The following is a 21,733-nucleotide window of genomic DNA, read 5'->3' as shown; positions in this document are numbered from 1 at the left end:
AGAGCAACGTGCGAGTCTGCTTCCTGCCGCAGATTGCAAATTGCCCGCTTTCTCATTATTTCGTGCTGGTTCTAGTCTTGCCCATTAGGAAACGCCTCCTGTACCTTTGAGCACAGCCAAAGCAGACTTGTGCTCTTGCTCTTGTGTCTCCTTTGCCTGTCTCACATCACAAAGTGTCAACTGGCAGAGGTGGGAGCAGAGGTGGCACCAGGAGTCACATGGACTAAGTTCTATGCTTAGAACTAACTACCTACCTCCTTCTCTGCCACTCACTGAGCAGGGCTGAGCCTCAGATTTCCCAGCTGTCAGGCAGACAACGATGGCACTCACACCACATGGCTCTTCTGAAAGAGTGCTCCCACTGTCATCCACACACAGAGGGGCCTTGTGACCAGGGACAGTTGCTCTGGCGCTGACCAGAAGGCTAGGCCTCCTCAAAGATCCTCAACATATTGGATCAACATTATGTAGTGCCCTGTCTGTTTCTGTCTCTTCACACATCTTCGGTCTGTATCCCCTCAAAGCAAGAGGCTTGGTTTTACTGCATTCTGGGGCGTCTCCAAGATCATTCTAACCTGTGATGTTGTGTCTACCTAGAGCTCTCCCCGTCGACCAGCCTTAAATCCATAATGAAAAAGAAAGACTATGGCTTCCGTGCAGGAGGTAATGGGACCAAAAAGAACCTTCAGTTTGTTGGGGTTAACGGTGGGTAAGCATCGTTCGTGAAGCCCAGACCGCCCTGCGCACTACCTCTTCTGTTGTCCTTAGCGCTCTCTTTTCCTAGGGGAAAGCATCTGGTTTTCATTCTTCTTCAAGGGAATTAATCTCAATGGCCTTTTAAAACGCCATCTCGGGTTTGCATATGTTTGGCTCCTTGCCAGCTGTGGTGGTCTGTTGGATCCTGTGCTTTTAATATGTTTTAGCTTTGGTGTCCCCGGGGCTGGGATTCCAGGTGGCTTCTGGGAGTCTGGGGGCACACGGGCCCTGTAAGGAAGACATGTAATCTGAACCACAACACTGAAACTAGGACAAACTCTTAATCTATTGAACTTTAAATTTCATCCATTTAATTTTTTTTCTTTCTTTTACTAACTTACTGCAAACCAAACCAACTTTTTTTAGGATGAAGAAAAACAACCAATGTCTGTGGACTCAGAACATGAACCAAACCTTATAAATTCCAGAGAGTAAATCATTGGATTTAGAATATTTTCTAAATCAGTCATTCAACAAACATTTCTGAAATGCCAACAATGTCTTAGGTGGTGGGGATAAAAATGTAAAATAAATCATGGTCCCTGCCTTTAGCTCACAGTGTGGGCCTGGGCAGAGATCATGAGGGAAGTAAAGGAGAAATGTTGATGTGATGAGATGAGTTCTAATAGAGAAGGAAGCGTAGGATGCTGTGGAAGCCCAAAGGAGGGGCACCTGGCCTAGCCAGTGGGGGGGTAGGTCTGGGAAGCTGCCCAAAAGAGGTCAGAACCCTTGGTAATTTGGGTCGGACCAGAAGGAAGACACCAGATTCAAGCAACAGGGACATTACTGCTGCACGTTCTGTGAGGGAAACGTCTGAAATGATGAAATGGGGTCATAGGAGAGTTGCTGTTCCCCCTCCTGCTAACGTCAGACACTGTGGCCTGAGGAAACACCATTTTGTGTTGAGCTTTCACCAGTCCATGTACAGAAAAGGAGGACCAGCCCAATCCCAAAGTCTAAGCAGGTCCCCTACCTCTGGCTCCTTCAAATGTGCCGAGTAAGGCCCATGTCAGGGGCCTTTGCATCTGCTACCCCCCACCACACCCCCTTAAAGTGCTCCATTACCAGTGTTTTTCAACCTTGGCTGCACCTTGGAAATGCTGCGGAAAACCTTAAAAAATAGCAGTGCCTGGGTCTTCTCCCTGAAGACTCCAGTTTAATTAGTCTGGAGTGTAGTATTGGGAATTTTAAACTCCCCCAAGTGATTCTAATGTGCAGCCAAGGTTAAAAACTGTTCGAAGTAAAGTAGTCCTTCCTCCCGTCATTCTAGCTCATGGCCCTTTACTTTATTCAACGTTCAGTATTTACTATCTGAATATATTGTATACATGTTTACTTTCTGCCTCTCCCTATTAGAATATAAGCTCAGTTAGGACATGGACTTTGGTGCAGCATTCAGAACAATTCTGGGCACATAGTAGGTGCTCAGTAAATTTCTGTTGAATGAATAAATGAACTTCCAGGTGAAGTTTTTATGGAAACAATTTGAAGATGAGAACTGCTTGGTGAACATATTATATCCCCTACTTTTTTAATTGCAAAAGCAAAAGGTTGTTCCAAGCACAACAGAGGAAGAAATATCTAGAGTTAAAACAAGAAAGAATGTGAGCATACCAAGCAACAGGCTGGATTTGCAAATGCAGTGAACACAGGGGCCATCATTCAGAGGAAGGGCACGAGGGGTTCAGTAGAGGCCGTGGCTGCTGGTCTCCCCTGGTCTCTGTGGCAGTGTCTAGCGGCCCTGAAGCCTGAAATCTTCATCCATTGGAGGTCTGTTGACCATCAGCACAGGAATCAATAAATCTTCCAGGACTTTCCTCCATGGTCTCTGGTCTGCCACCTCAATAGAGTTGCATATCATTGAAAGTAAGGATTATAGCTGGAAAGCAGGGACCATGGGTGAAGTGGCGGCCCATGTCCTCACTTCGCTTTTCCAAGCAATAGTTGAAATAGGCTGCAGCTGAGAAAGGCAAATGCTGGGTTCAGTTATCCCGACTGGTGGTAGACACAGATGATTTCTTCTTTGACTGAGTGGAAGCTGGGCTAGAACAGGGAGCTAAAGGGAAATCTCACAGCCACCCAAAGACATGAAGATTTGTCGGGCAATTCAGAAATCTGAGCGTGGGGAATGGGAAACATTTACCGAGATGTGGGCCCTTCTCTGGACAGAGATTAGGATTCCAACAGCAACTGCTTTCGTGAGAACCTTGGATTGCCTGTCTGCATCATCCGAATGCATTGGTCAATTAGGACACGTGTGTTTGCTGCAAAGACCTTTGTTAATTATCTTTTCTCCCCAAATGGCCTCTGGCATTAGAGTCAGAGCTCTTAACTGCACTTTTCTCTGATGCCAAGGTTCCTGGGAGCCCCTTGTCCAGGCCTGAAGGTACAGAGAATGGGAGGGTATGGTTAGCAAGCTGGGAAATGCTATCTGAAGCCCACCTAGGTCTCATTCTTGTTGACACGGGCATTGGGCAGAAAGCATGGAACGAGTGACCTCTCTCCTTTCCCAGCTACGAGACCACCTCCAGTGAGGAGACCAGCGGAGAGGACAGCTCCCCAGAAGACTTGTCTGACAGCGAGGCTGAGAAGAAATGTGATGGCCCAGAACATAGGCGGGGCAGGGATGCCCAGCCTGGCTGCAAGGTGGGGCAAGGCATCTCCGAGGGTACCTGCAACGCGGGCCAGGAAAGAGGGCCTGGAGAAGAACTCCCCCTTCCCAAGGCTGAGAGGTGAGTCATATGGGTGTAGATGGGGACCCTTTACCCTCTGAGAAAGGACAGGGCACTTATCCATCCTCTTAGTCAATCACCTGTTCCTTTGTTTATTCGTTCACCAGTATTTATTGAGTTTCTAATCTATGCCAGGTACTGTGCACTGGTTGAACTAAACAGATGTAACTTCTGCCTTCATGCAGATTGAGCTCTGCATATAAAGCTAACATTGACCTAGCACTGTTGTCTTATATATTATAAGATATATTACATATATTATCTTATATAATTATAAAAACAATCTTGTATGTTAGAAATGTTTATAATCCCCACTTAACAGGTGTGGAAACAGAGGCTTAGAGAAGTTCAATGACACAGCTAGCAGAGTGGGGATTCCGGCCAGGTCTTTCCTCATTCTTACCCACACACTGTTCTGCCTCTCCCATTGGCTATGCTGATGTAACTGTTTTGAAGTGATGGGAGGTCTCGTAGCAGGATGAAAAGAGTACTTTACAGTTGGGCACACCTGGATTCAAATCCTTCATCTGCACAGTGCTACTTTAGACGGCACTTAAACTGTGCTCACCTCAGCTTCTTAACCTGTAAAATGTAGATAACAGCAACTGGATATGTTTGATCTCAAGTCTGGATGAAGAGACGTATGTACAGTGCCTTCATGTACAGTGCCTTGCGTAGTGCCTGCCCCATAGGAGCTCTCGATGAATGGTAGAACTAAGCATAGAAAAAGGGCAGTGTGCTCAACTCTTCAGAGGAGCTCAGAAGCCACACCTCATCAGCAGGACACAGTATTCACCCCATATTCTGAGGAATGCCTCCTATCCTGGGAAGTTGCCCAGTTTGGGTGTTTGTACTGCTGAGAATGGAAGTCAAGGTAGAGAATAACCTCTCCCCCCCCCCCCTTTTTTTTTCTTTTTACCAACATGGAGACTGATACATCTATTTTTTTCTTTAGATATAAACCCTCTGAAGAATTTCTTAATGCATGCCGGGCATTGAGCCAATATCTGCCAGAAACTGGGACCACCACCAACCAACTCTTGGTACTCTGATTTTTCATTGTCATGTAGATTCCCATACTGTTTCAGCAGTTAGTTCCAACTGGGTGACATTGCCTGAGGCAGAAGTGTGAGTGTGTGCACAGGAGTCCCTGTCCTCTGGGTGCTCTCTCATTTGCCCAAACCCTTGTCCCTTGCCTAAGGTGATGTATCATGCTGAGAAAGTGGAACTGATGGATACGCACAAGAAAGCAGGCCTGGTGCTCAGGGGCTCCTACCAAGGGTTAATAGGCATTGCACCTTGGATGTCTGTCATAAAATTGTGACTTAGGCTCAAAATTGCCTTGCAGTTTGAGCAAACTATGGGGAGAGTGGAAAAGAGCATGTGGAATAGCAACTCTGGGTTCTAGTCCCAGGAGCACTATCTATGAGATATTGGGCAAGCCAGCTCAACACCCAGGGCCTCAGTTTCCCCGTTAATAAAATAAGGGTGGTGGGCAGCATGTCTCCAATTACCCTCAAGACCCGGCATTTAATTCTATAGTCTTTGCTCTTTCTCTTGAAGTGTACCTGTGGGCCAAGAGACCAAGAGCAAATAACTACATCTGTTTGCTCCTTGACCCCTTTATGGCCCATGGAGATTTCAACATGTAACAACTGGGTTCTACTTTTAATCAAGATACAAGTTATGGGAGCAGCTGATAAGATCCAATGTGTGACAACTTGCAGGCATTTTCAAAGCCCATTTTCTTCTTTGCGGAAGAACTATAGGAGTAAAGAAGATCCATTCAGCCCCTTTGCATTACTTTATCTTAGCTGATTTGGCAAATAACTCTTCTCAGACTGTTAAAGAACCGATAAGTGATATGGATGTTGATTAAAACTCCTGTTACTTACTCCTAAGTGAGTTACAGAATTAAGTTATTTCTTAGTTCTCCATTTAAAATCTACCGCTATGTTCCTTACTATTAGGATCTTTTTTCTGATCGTCCTAAAGATTCCATAGGTGACTAGGACACTTTATATAATAAAGTGTTTCAGCCACAAAAGTTTCCACTGTTTCTGCCTAGAAAAGTGACTAGAGGATATGCAAACCCGACACCATACCCATGTTAGGATCAGAGCACAAGACCCCCGCCAGCCTATCTTAGAGAAAAAGCAGGTTGTACAAGGACCTTGCTCTGTAGAGCCCTGGGAGGTTGCACCCCCATTTTGTAGACAAGGCAAGTAAGGTTCAAAAGGTTATATGACTTCCAAGGTCATACAACTGAGCCAGTACTTACACGTGGCCACACTGGTTTAGTGCAGAGGTGGGGAACGTCCGGCCCATGGGCCCTCTATGACCTGCAAAATCATTTGGTCTGGCCCTGCCAAGGCCTCACCAAAGAGCAGCAGTCCCAGCCATCACATTAGGAGTGAGTTAATTAAATGTTTGACCAAATATAGCAGGCTAATTTTTAAGTTGACAATTTTGTATGGCCTGCAAATGATGTTATAAATATCCGAAGGGCCCTTGGCAGAAAAAAGGTTCCCCACCCTTGGTTTAGTGACTCCAAATTCAGTGCTCTTTCCAAAATGAGTGTGAAATAATTTCTGATACATTCCCATAGGTAGATAATCTAACCGTGTTCCATGTTAAACACTGAGGTCATGTCACATACAGAGTTGATGTCATTTGCTCTGGAACTCTCCTCATTCACGGTTCCACAGAGCTGAACACTGTAGAGAGTGGGGTCCTGCCACTGTTTTCTCTGAAGGTCCTAGCAAAGCTAAAAAGCCAAAAATAATTCAAGCACAGCTGTTGGGTTTTGTTTCTAGTGTAAGTTAGTTATGTTGTTTGCCTTAGCTTTCAGCATGCATTTCTCCGATTAGTAAAATGTTGTGATTTTCCATCTATGTCTGCTGAAAACATGTAAATGGCCCTGGCCGGCATGGATCAGTGGTTAGAGCGTTGGCCCACACACCAGAGGGCCGCAGGTACGATTCCTGGTCAAGGGCACATACCTGGGCTGCAGGTTTGGTCCCCAGCCCCATTCGGGATATGTGGTCTCACATGGATGTTTTTGTCTCTCTCTGTCTCTCCCCCCTCCCCCCCTCCGCTTTCTCTAAAAATCAATGAAAAAAAGTCCTTGGGTGAGGGTTAACAAAAAAATAATCATAAGAAAAAGAAAGAAAACACGCAAATGTCCTGGTGGAGTCTGGGCTAAGGGCAATATAGACTGGCTGTAGGTACAGGAAAGAGAGGGCCTGGGTCATCCTGTGCATACAGGGATGTGACCTAAACCTACAGTAGGCTCAGATGGTCACCCCGTGAAGTGCTTTGTTACCAGTCACTGTGTTGTTGTGCTCCCAGTTCTCCTTCCGCCTCACCTGGGGAAGGAGCCTCACACAGGTTCAAAGTAGGCATGTTGCTGCACCTCCAACCCCACCAGCTCCGAGCCCTCCAGGAGGAGGTCACTTGGAGAGTTGGAGGGAGCAAAGGACTAGAGGCGGAAGCACCCACAGCTGACTTTTCCCAGTAGAAACTAACATGCAACCGGAGCACCCAGGCCAGATAACCTCCCGGACTGGACTCTTTCGGTGTTTCAGAGGCAGAGCTTGAACGCCATCAGTCAAGAGTGGTTCCGTGTCTCCAGCCGGAAGTCGTCCAGTCCCGCGGTGGTGGCCGCCTACCTCCGGCCTCACTCCCCACACTTCCTAAAGCTGCTTGTCAACTTGGCCGATGGAAACGGGAACACAGCCCTTCACTACAGCGTGTCCCACTCCAACTTCTCCATCGTCAAGCTGCTGCTGGAGACAGGTCAGAAATGGTTGCGTCTGGGCTCTGGGTCCCTCCTGGAAGGGCGGTTCTTGTCCTCGCTTCTTTCCAGCGAGGGGATTCTTCTGCTCTGAGGTCCTCTGCGTGCTAGGAACCCGGCCAGACCGCTCTGCCTGTGTCATGTCATTCCTTCTTCACCATACTCTGGTGATACGCGTATTATTACGCTCATGCTGCAGCTGAGGACACACTCAGGCCACAGTGCTGGCACATGGTGGAGTCAGACTTTGCATTCAGCCTAACTCCAGAGCTATACCCATTGCCTCTAGGAAAGGTCACATATTACCATCTTCATAAGTACTTTTAACAAAGGCCATGGCGGGGGTAGAGGGACTTGTGAAAAAGGTGACGAGATTAAGCAAAAACAGACAAACAAAAAACTCATAGATAACAGTATAGTGATTACCAGAGGGAAATGGGTGGTAGGAGAGGACAGGAGACGGATAATCAGTGCTGGAAAGAGACATTAAGCCAATTTTTTAAATTGTTATGAAATGTATATCCTTGATTGTTTTAACATAAAAAAATTACGGAATTATTTTTCTGTTTTTCTTTTTCTTTTTTTTTTAGAGAGAGAAGGGAGGGAGAGAGAGAGAAACATCGATGTGATAGTGAAGCATCGATAGGCCGCCTCCCGCATGAACCCCCCCAGGAATCGAGCCTGCAACCCTTTCTGTGCATGAGATGACGCTCAGCCAACTGAGCCACACGGGCCAGGGCTTCCCTTTGTTTTTCAAGTGAGACGGTTGTTCCTAAAGATTTCCCATGTTTATCCTGTGGCGTTTTTCATGACCCCTGGCACACTGCACAGCATATCACTAGACCTTGGAAAGATACAAACACAGCCATCAGCTTAAGAGTTATACAGACACAGAGAGTAAAACTGAAGATGCACAGCTGTGGGAAATATGTGGTCAGGTGAGTGATGGGCTCTAGAGTCAGATAGGCCTGAGTCCTGGTCCCACCTTCACCTTCACCTTCACTTTGGAAGTAGCTTCCCTGACCGTCAGTGTCCTCATCTGTAATATGAGAGTAACTTCTGTGCTCCACTTGAGGAGATAAGTCATGGTCATGGGCCCCCTCCACCATCTCTGATTCTGCTGTGGACCTTCCTTGCTGGGTATCCTCAGAAAACCTGTGAAGAAAGTAGCCAGTTTTAAAGGTTGCTAAAAATATAAAACATCGATTTCCATCCCTGGGAAAGGATTGCTGTATTGCATTTTAACCAGCAGCATCCTGTTAACAGGCTAAGGCAGTCTGGCTTCTGGCCCCGCGGGAGCTATTCCAGCACTCACTGCTTCTCTTGCAGGCGTCTGCAATGTGGACCATCAGAACAAAGCTGGCTATACCGCTGTGATGATCACTCCCTTGGCTTCTGCGGAGACCGATGAAGACATGGCTGTCGTTTGGAAGCTCTTAAGAGAAGGAAATGTGAACATCCAAGCTACCCAGGTAGGGGGTGTGAACTGATCTCCACTTTCATAAATGCAGGAACCTCCCAGTTTTATTCTACCAGTGGGGTGAGAAATTCCATGTAAATCCATGTAGAGTTTTTAACCCGAGAAGGCTGGGGCTTCCAAATGGCGTCTGTCCAAAGCCTGACCATTCCTCAAAAGCTCATGAGACCCAGACAGGCTGGGACAGAGGTCAGGAAGCTTGTAATTTCAGTGTGAAGCTGGACAAATTCCATCTGGATTGAACTTCTCAAACCAAACGTTCCCACAGTTAGCACCTTCAGAAGGCATGTGTTAGTTGGCTGCTCTAGGAAGTCCTGCAGGGGATCCATCTTAATCATGAATTGTGAAGCAGTTTAGGGGGTTGGGATGTCCCTGTTCAGCTTCTGAGCTCTTCTACTTGAGAACACAGAGTAGGGGTATGGTTCTAACCCAGTAGGGCTTTGCATTAGACAAGGCTCCGTATGGAACAGTGAGAACGTACCAAAAAGCCACTTACCTGTCTTTGACCAATACAAAAACAAGCAACTAACCAGCAACCTTTCAGTACACGGGACGATGCCCAACCACCCCTCCCACACCGGCCAGGGCAGGAACCTGAATCTTTTTTACTGGCCAGTAAGCATGTCTGCCCTCTGTTCTGGAGGAGACAAACACTTTCTATCTTCCAAAGCTGTTCACTGTACAAATATCCTTAAAAAGATAGCCTAAAACAAAAGGGCAGATAGTGCCTCACTCACAAGATGTGCATAAATCCAAGAAACCCATGGAAAATTGTCTCCCAACAACATATTAAACTCCACTCCCCCACAACTGCCAAAGTGCTTGCAGACAGTAGCCTAACCTGATGGCAAAGTCACTTTGCAGATTTTGTCTCATAGCAACTCTATTGATGGCAAGAAACAGACCATTGTAGATCCCGTTCTGGTTTTCAAAGTATTTCCACCCACCTACAAGCTCCTACTGCACATCACTCAATTAAACTGTTTTCATTTTAATATGTTTTCCATAAACATGAATTTTTTTCTAAATTGGCCTTTTTGTAAGAAGGGATGTTTACCTATGATCAAAATCAACACTGTTTTTTGTGGGTTTTTTTACAGAGGAGAAACTGATGGTCTAGGAGGATAAGGGACTCAGCCCAGGGCATCAAAGGAGGGATGGGAATTCATAGCTGCAGCTGCTCCCCCTGGGGCCTTTACATATGAGGAGGGGTGCAGGTACCAGGTTAAATGGCAGTGAGCTGGGAGTCCCCTGGGATAAGCTACTTATTTCTCTTTGTACCTCCAGGGTCAGTGCAGCACCTGGCATATAACAGTGCTCTGTAAATGATCGTTAAATTAAATTGCATTGAACTGGACCAGGAGGGAGGTGAGGAAGCCAGGGGCCCTGAGTCAGGCAGAAGGGCAGACATGAAGACAATCTGTATATGTCATCTGACTTTACAGTACCACTTGCAGAGTGGGGTTTGGATGGAAACCTCATGATCTGGTTAGTTCACTAAACAACCATTGCCTCAGGGCTGAGTATAAGCAAACCAAAAAGGAAACAGACTTCTTTGGAAAGATCTGTCTGGGTTCCAGAGACATGGAGAGCCAGGACACCTAATAATGCATTCCCACGTACTGAGCAGTTGTCTACATTATCTCTAAGCCTCTTAATGATAACAATAGCTAACACCAAGCACTTGCTAAGTGCTTGGGTCTCTCAGCAACCCCATGAGGCAGGTAATGTTGTTAATCGACTTCATTTTACCAGACCACAAAAGTCACGGGTTCACTGGTCCAGATTCACACAGGCAATAAGTGGCAGAGCCAAGACTTTTGTGATTGCCAATCCCCTTTCTTTTCTCTAAGCCCTAGCTCGGTGGGTGGGGAAGCACAATTCATCAGTGCCGGCAGATCGGTGCTCTAATCATCGGACACATCAGCAAACATGTCCTGAGCACTTTCACTTGTAAGACACTGTGCTCAGAGCCACGGGGGATCGGAAAGAAGAGAAAACATAGTCCTCGCCTAGTTTTTGCAAACTTAGAAAGCCTTATGTTCAGTCAGAGGGACAAGCCAGGTCTGCCTGGAACCCAGGAGAACCATGAGGGCAAATATGATCAAGTCCTATGAGAGGACTGTGTAGATACAGAAAAATCTATGAGAAATGATGGCCAATTCGTAATCAAAAGAATTACTACTTTACAATATTATATTTACAACCTTTATCTCATTTGATTCCTACAAAATCCCTGTGAGGTACATAGGATAGATCATTATTATATTAATTTTTAAGAAAAAAGAAACCAAGATTCGAAAAGACAAGTGAGGTGGTGGGGTGACACACTAGGATACAGCAGAATCAGAGCTACCTCCACCAGTGATCACAGGGATGTAAGAAATTGTCAGTGGAGCCCAGCTGACATGGCTCAGCGGTTGAGCATCGACCTAGGATCCAGGAGATCGAGATTCGATTCCCGGTCAGGGCACATGCCCGGGTTGCAGGCTCGATCCCCAGTGGAGCGAGTGAAGGAGGCAGCCAATCAATGACTCTCTCATCATTGATGTTCCTATGTCTCTCTCTCTCTTTCCCTTTCTCTCTCTGACATCAATAAAGATACAGAAAGAAAGAGAGAGAGAGGGAGGGAGGGAGGGAGGGAGGGAGGGAGGGAGGGAGGGAGGGAGGGAGGGAGAGAGAGAGAAAGGAAGGAAGGAAGGAAGGAAGGAAGGAAGGAAGAAAGAAAGAAAGAAAGAAAGAAAGAAAGAAAGAAAGAAAGAAAGAAAGAAAGAAAGAAAGAAAGAAAGAAAGAAAGAAAGAGAAAGAAAAGTTGTCAATGGGTATGGATTACCACAGGGCCATTTGAGATCTTGAGACAAGAGGGTTTTGGGTGTCATTAAACTGAAAATCCCAGAGGCATTCAGAGCAGACCAAGGCTTCCTGGAGGAAGTCAGGCTGGGACAGGCAGCAAGAAGTCATGGTACTGAAGCATCCAACCCTTTATTCCATCACTCGACAGGTATCAGCACATACTAGGTAGTAGGCACTGGGGAGACAGAGAAAAAAAGACAGTCCCTGCCATCAAAAACTCCAGTCCACAAGAAAGAGATTGACAGGTTGTTGCACTGAGTGGTAAGTGCTGTGTTGTGAATCCCATGCCTGGAAGTTGGTAGAGGGCTTTAGAGAAGATGTAATATTTGACTAGTGTCTTAGAAGGGGAGTAGAAGTTTGCCCCGTGGAGGATGTATCCCATACCAAGGACAGAAGAAGCCTCGGGCCGTTGGCCGTTTTCTGGAGAAGTTCTCCCTGAGCACGCCCAGGCGGGAGAGGAGTCCCTCCCCGACGGCGGCAGCCTCACCCACCCCTGGGCTCTGCGGCAGGGCGGCCAGACGGCGCTGATGCTGGGAGTCAGCCACGACAGGGAGGACATGGTCCAAGCGCTGCTGAGCTGCCAGGCAGATGTCAACCTGCAGGACCACGATGGATCGTCGGCCCTCATGCTGGCCTGTCACCATGGCAACGCCGACATGGTGCGGCTGCTCCTGGCACACCCGGCCTGTGACAGCAGCCTGACAGACAAGGTGAGACTCATAAGCATTGACAAGCAGGTCTTTCCCTTCCTGAAAACTGCCCTGCCAGCCCTCAGTACTGAAGGAACCATATGGCAGCAACAGACCCATCCTCAGAACTGACCTGTTGTGGGATTTAAATGAAGTGATCCATGGTAAATGCTGGAAGCCTTGGATCTGGGAAGCCCCAAACCCTAGCCTTTCACAACCTTCATGAGGAAATGTGCCCAAACCTGGCCTTGGCCCTGAACCTCATCTGGTCATGACAATGACAGCATGTGGGCTTTAAGGCAGCAGCTTGGATGGAGAGCCTCTGCTGTTCATGGGGGCTCCCGACAGGCTGGAGGAAGGAACCAAGTGTAAATCATGTCCACTCTCTAACAGTGACCCACCTTACAGAATAACCCATCTCATCAAGCCAACCTGCTTGAGGTTGCAACTGCAGACACATGCTTCTTAAATAAACTTCCTTGTAAGGCGATGGTGATGATCGTGATAATGAAGATGATGATAGTGGCAATGATAACAGTTCACATGTACCAAGTGCTTTCTCTCTGACAGATACTATACTAAGCATTTAGCATGGGCCATCTTATTTAAATCCCACAACTACCTTGTTAGGTTGACTCAGTTAATGCCACTTGTTTGCTCACAAGAAAATGGAGGGACCGAGTGGTTAAGCAACATACCCAAGAACACATAGCAAGTGGAACCCATCTCCATCAAATTCTTCAACCCACATTCCTAATCGCTGCATCATCCTCATTGTTGTCACATTGCAGGGACTACATTTCTGGTTCCCTGCTGAATCCTCAGCACCTAGTAGAGTGTCTGCCACATATCAGGTCAATGAATTAACTGTTGAATGAACGAACCCCTAAACTTCAGAGGTAAATCTTTGGGATGCGATCCTGTGACTGGTATTTGTAGCAGGTAATATTTCTAGAGTACTCACAGGAGCTGAACTCTTTCCATGCATTACCTCACTAATTCTCAATAATCCAGTGAGGTAGATACTGCAATCCCCATTTTTTTTACTGATAAGAAAACAGAGGCCGAGAGAGTTTATATAACTATCTTAGAGCCACAAGTTGCTGATTCCCGGAGCAGGGTTTCAAGCCCAGGTCTGACATTAGTGTCCTTAATGGTGGCACTATAATTTAATGCTTTAAACAAACTTCTCTATACTTTCCTAACAGCAGCAGTTCAAAAGAATAAAGGCCTGGAGAGGGGAAGAGAGTTGCCTTCCTTTCCAGGGACAGCGCCTCCTACTGGGCCACGTCTTAACTACCCTTTTTGTTCCATCAGTGGGTCAAGCTGCTAGGTGCCTGGTATCACACACTAGGAAGCAGGCACTCCAGTTCAGTGTCTGCAGGTTCCAGGAACCCCAGCTCTGCCCTGAAGCTATTTCTGAGATAATTAGAGAGCACAGACCCTCTTGAAATGCATGTGGGAACAGTGGTGGGCTGCTGGAAATAAGAATCTCCTGTTTCAAACATTACATAGTCAGACGTAGGATCACGTTAATGAGCTCCCTGCAGGGTCGCCCTGGGGGAGAAGGAGGCAGCTCATTAATCTAGAGTAGGCCCAGGGTCCTCTTAAGAATGACCCTCCCATTGCCCCAGGAGGCAGGCCTGTGAGACTGGGGCCTGAGCTTTGGAAGTCCCTGCTTAGCTGGGATAATCGAGCAGTGACTGAGAGCGTCTCGTGGATACCTCTGGGGATCTGTCACAGATAAGAGAGAGGTAAGGCTGCGGCTGCTTTCAGGAGGTAGCGGAAGGTCACGGTGGGAGGGCTCTGTTGTACTTCAGTCAACTCCAGTGATTGTTAGAAGTGCGGATTTTAAACACTCATGGGTTTGAAACTGGGTTCAGTGACTGTGCTTTTGGCCCATTCACCTAACCACTCGGAGCCTCTGTATGCTTGTCTGTAAGTGCAGATGGTAATAGACCTAAATATGGAAATGTTTGTAACGCCGGCATCCTACATCTGGGAGGTACTCAGTTGATGGTAACTGTAATTTTTATAAACAGGTGAACAGTGAGAACTGGAATGAAACAGCTACTAACTACATCACTGAGTAGGGTCCTCAGCATTTACAGGCAGAGTCTGGGGGGAACAGGGAGCATGAAGGTCTGGAGTTAGGCAGGGGAGCCCATCAAAGGGAGACTGGCCTGGGAGGAGCCAAGTGGTTTACATACTTGGTTTAGTCTGGTGGCTCTCATTCCAGGGTGATTTTGCCCTCTAAGGAGATTTGGCAATTTCATTTTTGTCACAAGTGAGGGTGGGGGTGTTCTTGGCATATAGTTGTTAGAGGCCAGAAATGCTGCTAAACATCCTACAATGCACAGGAACAATGAAGAATTACAAATGATCTGGCCCAACATGTCAATAGTGCCACAGTTGAGAGCCCCTGGTATAGGCAAGTGCTAAAATCCAGGTGGGATTAGACAACCATCTCAGTCAAGTGCTACATCCAGAGGAGCCAGGCGGGGTTGAGGACCAAGCCAGCTGCAGTTCAGGGCAGAGTTCGCAGCCTAGAAGGGAGAAACTGAACAGCTAAATAGGAGATGGCTGTGGAAGCCTGTCACAGCGGAAGGTGGAGAGGGTTAGAGAGGCCCGCGAGCACAGGGGTGGCCAGGCATTGAGGGCAGCAGCTCCACAGGGTGTCCTAGACCCCACCCATGGCCCAAGATTCACACCCAGAGTTCCCCAGGGTGACTTGGGTGAGAATTTCAGTGGCGGGTGGGGACTGCTGACTGGGGCCCTACTAAGCACCAAGCCCTGTGCCTCAAGCAAAATTGAAGGGCAGTTTTCAGCCCTTATCCTGGTCACCATATCGTTTCAATGTTCATCTTTCCTTTGGAGCTTGGGTACAGGGATTATTTCCTAGGGAATTCCCTAGGAAACCTGAGAGAATTAATGTCCTGATTGGTTTCTCTCATCTTACCAACAGTTATTAGTCAATATAAATGCAGATCTCCCAGAACAGTCAGCAAGGCATGTTCCTGAGACTTAGAAGGTAATTCAAGAAATCAACCCCCAGCCTCTGGGGGCTTCAAGAGAGATGAGAACAGGGAGGTGGTGGTGAGGACTGAGCCACAGGCCCCAGAGGCTCAGCCTCTGAAGGGCTTTGTATTGGCAGCTCCTCTGAAACACCCATCAGGCTGAAAGCTTCTTGAAGGCAGAGACTCTGCCTTGTTCATCTGTGCCTGACACATAGCAGATTCTTTTCATGTTGAAAGGCAACCCCACCACCATGCGCACTTGCACATGCACACACACACACACAGGTGGGCTGGCTTCCTGAGTCCCCATGTCTCCAGGCCTGCAGTGTTGCTGAGCAGGGGCTCACCACACATGGCTCCCACTGGAGCACCACATGGGCTTGTTCCCAGGGCTCTGGCAGAGGCATTTGAGAGACACATTCTCACCAGGTGGCCTCTCAGCCACACTTTCAGAGCTGAATGGGGTCCCCCACTCTCCATTTGAGGAATCCACAGATGCAGGCTGTCATCTCCAGATGGGCCCTGTTCAAAGGTCCTTTGGGACAGGCCTTATTATCTTTCCCATAATAGCAGCAATCACACCATCTCCGAGGTTACACAGAGACTCAGGATGGACAAGCATAGCAATGATGTCCAGTCTGCCAGGGGGCAAGCTTAAATAAACCCGGCCCCTGTCTTGTGGGGCTTTTACAAGACACTTCTGCTTAAAATCTTTGCTTTGTTCCTGACTTGTGCAATCTAAAAAAATTCATTAGGATCTCAGTTGCCCAGGATCTTCATCACGTTGAAATGAATACAGTGGCCCTCTGTTATCACCCAGCACCCCCTCTTTCTACGGTGTGTACTGAGAGCCAACCAGAGGGCAGGCACGGGGCCAGGCCGTTCACTCTGGGACCCAAGAACAGGCCAGACCCAGCGCCAGACCTCATGGAGACTGAGGCTTATCAAAGAAGCCCACAAATACCACTTATAAAGGGTGGCAAAAGGAAGCTACAAGGAGTCAGGCCTTCGCAGGGAGAGACCTCATGTTTTATGAGGCCCATAGGCCGCCCTTCAGGATCCTGATGCCCTCTGCGCACACACAGCCTCACCCTCTCCTCTGAGCTCCCTCTTCCCTTCTGGCACATTTGGACTTTTGCTGTGCTTTATAGTTATTTACATGTGTGGAGCCCCGAGGACAGCTGGACCCCATCCTGGCGCCCAGAGGAAAGGCTGAAGAGTTTGAAGCTGAGTGTGAACACTTCCCACCTTCTGTGGATTTTTGACATTTTAGGAAGAAGTTGCCCCAATATACAGTAGAGTGGAAAACAATCAACCAACAATCTTGGGCCCCACCCCCGGCCACGTATCAAACTCCTTAATAATTAGGCGACAAAATGTAAAATTATTCACACTGTTGGTGCTAAATAAGGATCAGAGTTAGCCTCAGGTTTTGCCTGCAAACGAGTTACCAAAATAGTGGTTTTCAGAGACATCTAGATTTCAGAATTCTGGGTACGTGGTGGAGCCCATTAATGAAACTGGCTGTTCTTGCAGACGGTGTCCTTTGGGTCACGTTGGCCTTTCCCCTTGTCTTGCTGGCTGGTGCTGCCTGCAAAAGCCCGCTGAATACAGGTTCTTTAGACAGCGTCCCTGGCAGCTTTCCACATCTCCGAAACAGTGGAAAAAGCACTAGGGTGCTGTGTATCAGGAACTAAAAATGTACACCTTCTTCCATACTGTGAGCCCACCTCTAAGAGCTGGTCCTTAGAAAATAATTAGAAATGAGAAAATGCTTTTGGCACTAAGTTTATGATGCTGAAGACTTGGAAACCACCTAAGTCTCCAATGGAAGGGAAATAGTTCCTTAAATTATGGAATATTATGTAACCAATAAGAAAAGTTTTATGTTCTGATGACTGTGTGAGAATGGGGGAAACCCTATAGCATACCATGCTAGGTTCAAAATACAAGCAGCATTTAAAATTGATATACACTATCACTCCTCTATCAAAAAACCTATAACAGATTTGGACAGGAGAAAAGACTAGAGGGAGATATACCAAAATGCTAACTTTCATTTAGTTCTGTGTAATGGAATATCGGAAGAGTTATTTTCTTTTCTTTCTTCTGTTTTCCAATTTTTAAAAAAGTGTATTTAAAAACCAAGTGACACTTTATTTCCATTGACATGAATTTCCCAGGAGTGAATGTTGTTTCCGTGGAAGGCTGCCCGTTTCTCATGACTCTCGTGCCATTCGAGTCTCCTCCTGTCCAAGGGTCTCTGGATCCTTGGAATAGACTTTATGCCCCATGCATGCTCCCTGCTCCCAACTCACGCTTCCTTTCCGGGATGGGCGGCAGGCAGGATAAAATGTGTTTCTCCTTTCTCCCCGTAGGCTGGCCGAACAGCTTTGTCCATCGTTCTGAAATCGCCCGCCCATGTGGAAATTGCCGAGCTTCTGCAGGCCCACACAGAGCAGGGCAGGTCCCTGGGGCCCTAGGGGCTGTGGAAGAGCCGGCAGCCGGGAACAAAAGGCCCCTTCAGTGGACTCCTCCCTCGCCCTTGGAGAGGGCATGGGTCACAGCCAGGGGGCAGCCCCTCAAGAGAAGAAGCTATGTCAGATATGCACATACATTCCTGTTGTATCATTCTGCTCATTAGGACGCTTTGTAGTTTTGCCTTAGGTCAAACCCCCAACTCAGGCTGCGGAGCAGGGTGCAGGGTGCCTGGCGCACTGGTGTCATCTGAAGTCCCAGCCGTCTCCAGCCTGGAATTCCTCGTGAAGACTCTGTACCCTTTGTAGCACCGCTTAGCGAGCCAGCGGGCAGGAGTACATTAGAAAAACAATGCCTTTTACATGGAATTTTAAAGTGCACCATCTCTTTGGTTTTTGATCCACTATATATGAATATGTCCCCTTGAATATGCATGTCTAGAGAGGATGGGGGAGATTTAAGCGGTCGTCCCAGCATCGTTCCATAGGAGACCCTCACAGACAGGAGAAACTGAACAGACTCCGTTTGGAGCCTTTGCTCAGTTGGGGTGGAGAGAAATCTTAAATTCAGGCAAGGTAGAAAGAAGCACGCTGGCATCGGTGCCAGATATGCAATCTTGACCATTTGTGAGTCATCGAGTGGCTCCAGTTTGCTCCAAGGAAATTGGAATTAATCAGAAATCCAGTCCAGTGAAGCACACCATGTGCAGTCAGGCAGAGTCCATTACACCAGCTCTTCTGAAAGAAACAAGTGCATTGGACTGAGGATCCTCCTGGGGATGGGTTATTGTCATCCAGGAGCTACCACATGTCCTCCCCAGCTGTATCCATGGCCGTATGGTAAACCCAGCTCCTTTCCCCTTATAGCCCTGATGAGCGAATTAGGAGCCCCATGAAGCTCTGAGGTTTCTGAGGTCCCAGACTGCAGAACCTTCCAGCCTGGGCTGCAGCAGGAGTGTGGGAGCCAGGCAGGGCAGGGCCCACCCTAGGCTGACGTCTCTCTCCACTGAACAATTCTTTCTTTTTTAAAAAATATTTTTATTGATTTTTAAAATTTTCTTTTTTAGAGAAAGAGAAAGCGGGAGAGGGAGAGAGAGACAGAAACATCAATCAGCTGCCTCCTACTGAGGATCAAGCCCGAAACCCAGGCATGTACCGTGACCGGGAGTCAGACCTGTGACCCCTTGGTGCATGGGACGACACTCAGTCCACTGAGCCACACAGGCCAGGCTGAACAGTTCTTTCTTAAACTTCCATAATCCCAGGGCCCATATGCAGTAGCTCACACAGGGTTATCTACAGAGTTGTTCTTTCTTAAAGTCTCTTATGCACAAAATCACCTTATATAAAAAAGAAAGATATAGTTCAATAGGACTCACTTTAAAAACACGAAAGCTTGAGTTCTCATTTAGACTGAGATGCCAATTTGCTTGGTGCCCCTTGTGTGAGTCACAAAACCTCCTTGGGCCCCAGTTTCATCATCTTTAAAACAGAAATTATACAACCTACCTCCTGGGGGTGTTGTGCAAGGCACAGCTAATGGAAGTTTTGGAATCCACTTTTAATCCAGGAAGACTGAGGACAAAATTTTTCCCTGGGATTCATAAAGAGAGGCTCAGAGTTCAGAGCAGAGCACTGGCATAGGATGGTGTTGCTCAGAGGTGGAGAGAATGGCGAAATAATAAGCCAAAAATGCTTTAAATGGGCTTATTTTGACCTCAAAGCACATTTTAAGAGCTAAACAAACCTTACATTAATAAATATTCTACTCCAGTACTTCTCAAACTTTGATGTGCGTTCAGATCACCTGGAGATCTTGTTAGAATGTAGTGGGTCTGGGAGGGGAGGGGGCCTGAGATTTTGCATTTCTAACCAGTTCCCAGGGGATGCCGATGCTGCTGGGCCACACCACACTTGGAGTAGCAGGGTTCTGGCCTTTGACTGTTTGTATATTAAAATGCTGCCCCTGAATCTTTGGTCTCAAAGTTTCTTTGCATTTCTCTACTCTCGGTTCTTGGGAATTTGCAGTATGAGTCTTGTTTGCAATTGTGGTTCTGCCAATTGAGGGTCTATGTCTGCATCTCACATTAGGGTGGCAACTCTGATTTGGTCACATATTTTAAAAGTCTCATTTGGGTCCAGCTATTAAAAAGAGCTTATTTACCAGAGAAGGCAAACTGGTTTTTCTAGAGTCTGAAACCATTGAGTCATTATCAGAAAGACTTGTCCATCCTTCCTGAGATTTTTAACATCTTTTTAATCCTGAGTTTGGAACGTGAACACATGGTCTCATCCCTTACAACCATCCCATTCCACTGGAATGTCTGAGCTCAGAACATGGTGAGATGAACCAACACAGCCAGCTTCCCTTGGCTCTAGAATTCATTCAACAATATCTGTTAAAAGCAGCCAGGTGCCTAACACTGTTCCCAGCACTGGCTTTTAGAAAGCAGCCTAGACCTCCTCTGCAAAAACAGTGTCTAAGGTCACCATGACCCCGAACCCAGGCTCTCTAGGACCATAAGCCAAGGCTCCACTGATGAACACATTTCTCAAGTGCCTGACAGCACAGCCTCCAAGCAACATATATCAGCTTACTGGGGCCAGGTATTAAGCTTAGGCCTAGGGAGAGACTCATGGGTCTTTCAGCCCCCTCACTGCCTTCATAGAGTGTATGATCTTCCTTTGGAAGGCAGGACATATGTGCCAATAGTAAGGAATAAGACCAGGCAACATAGTTTATTCCACAAATATTTCTGGAGTGCTCACTAAGTGCAGTCCCTGGGCTTGCATGAGAGTTATCATAGTGACACAGTTCAGACTGTCACCTCATCATCTACTTGGGAAAACAGAATGGTGAGAAGGAAGCCCAGGATACTACAGGAGAGTCAATAACAGGCACCAGAACTAATCTGAGGAAATCAAGGGAGGCTTCCTGAAAGAGGAGGTATCTGAACTGAAAACAAAGATTAGTGGATGTCACCCAGAAAAGGAAGAGTAAGAGGTAAGGTGAGGTGAGATGAGAGTGTGCCAGGCAGAGAACCCAATGCAGCCAAGGATGAACTTTGGAAGAGCAGACATTTGGGGGCTTTCATTCAGTTTAGTAAGACTGTCACAGAGAGTTTGAGTGAGATGCTGAGATAAAAGGGTAGATTTGGAAGGGATAAGACTGATAAAACATGGAAACCAGATCATAAAGTACCCTAAAGTTCTAAGGCTTTGTTCTAAAGGCAATGGAAAGCTATTAAAAACCAGATTTATCATGGAGAAATTCATCTAGCCCTCATTTAACGCAGTACTCCCTTCTAAGTGCTGTGTTTGAGGCTGAGGACATATGATAGGCAAGGTAGACACAGAACTTACAATTTAACAAGGAAGGAAGACAAGTCATCATAGAATAACATGATGCGTGTCGTGACTGAGAAAGGACAAGGAGCATGGGGACACATAGGTGGGACTCTCAGCCAAGTCTGAGGGTGGGAGGGGGTCCAGGAGGGCTCTAGAGAAATATTTAAAGCTATCTGAAAGATGAATAGGCATTAGCCAGGCAAAGAGGAGCAGAGGAAGTAGCATGCATAAAACCTCTAGACAAGGGAGAACACTGATTTGGGCATTAAAAGAACTTCAGTGTTCTGGAATAAGGAAGGAAGGAAGGAAGGGAGGGAGGGAGGGAGGGAGGGGGGAGGGGGAGAGGGGGGAGGGGGAGAGGAGGGGAGGGGAGGGGAGGGGAGGGGAGGGGAGGGGAGGGGAGGGGAGGGGAGGGGAGGGGAGGGGAGGGGAGGGGAGGGGAGGGGAGGGAGGGAAGGAGGGGAGGAGGGAAGGAAGAAAGACAATGTTGCAAGATGAGGCCAAAGAGAAAGCCACTGTACCAAGTATGGATTTGAAGGAAATAAGAACACAGGAAGCAACACTCAGAATTACATTTTAGAAAGAGTG

At 47.2% G+C, this 21,733-nt stretch overlaps 1 protein-coding gene across 2 annotated transcripts in view; it reads left to right on the top strand.

The window, feature by feature from the left end:
• The window catches only part of KANK4 (KN motif and ankyrin repeat domains 4), a 59,787-nt gene extending 40,923 nt beyond the window's left edge, over nt 1-18,864 (top strand). For both annotated transcript variants that reach the window (XM_087820484.1, XM_087820483.1), the window contains exons 5-11: nt 598-709; nt 3,270-3,488; nt 4,444-4,531; nt 7,076-7,286; nt 8,614-8,756; nt 12,124-12,324; nt 17,699-18,864. In XM_087820484.1, the coding sequence (XP_087676610.1) occupies nt 598-709; nt 3,270-3,488; nt 4,444-4,531; nt 7,076-7,286; nt 8,614-8,756; nt 12,124-12,324; nt 17,699-17,803 (1,079 nt within the window). In that variant the 3' untranslated portion in view covers nt 17,804-18,864. The remainder of the gene's footprint in view (nt 1-597; nt 710-3,269; nt 3,489-4,443; nt 4,532-7,075; nt 7,287-8,613; nt 8,757-12,123; nt 12,325-17,698) is intronic.
• Nucleotides 18,865-21,733: the final 2,869 nt, after the last annotated feature.

Source organism: Miniopterus natalensis, chromosome 9 (assembly GCF_054644295.1).
Source record: "Miniopterus natalensis isolate mMinNat1 chromosome 9, mMinNat1.hap1, whole genome shotgun sequence".
In the NCBI taxonomy this organism is placed as follows: domain Eukaryota; kingdom Metazoa; phylum Chordata; class Mammalia; order Chiroptera; family Miniopteridae; genus Miniopterus; species Miniopterus natalensis.
The sequence above is the reverse complement of the archived record's forward strand: the minus strand, read 5'-3'. Positions and strand labels throughout refer to the sequence as shown.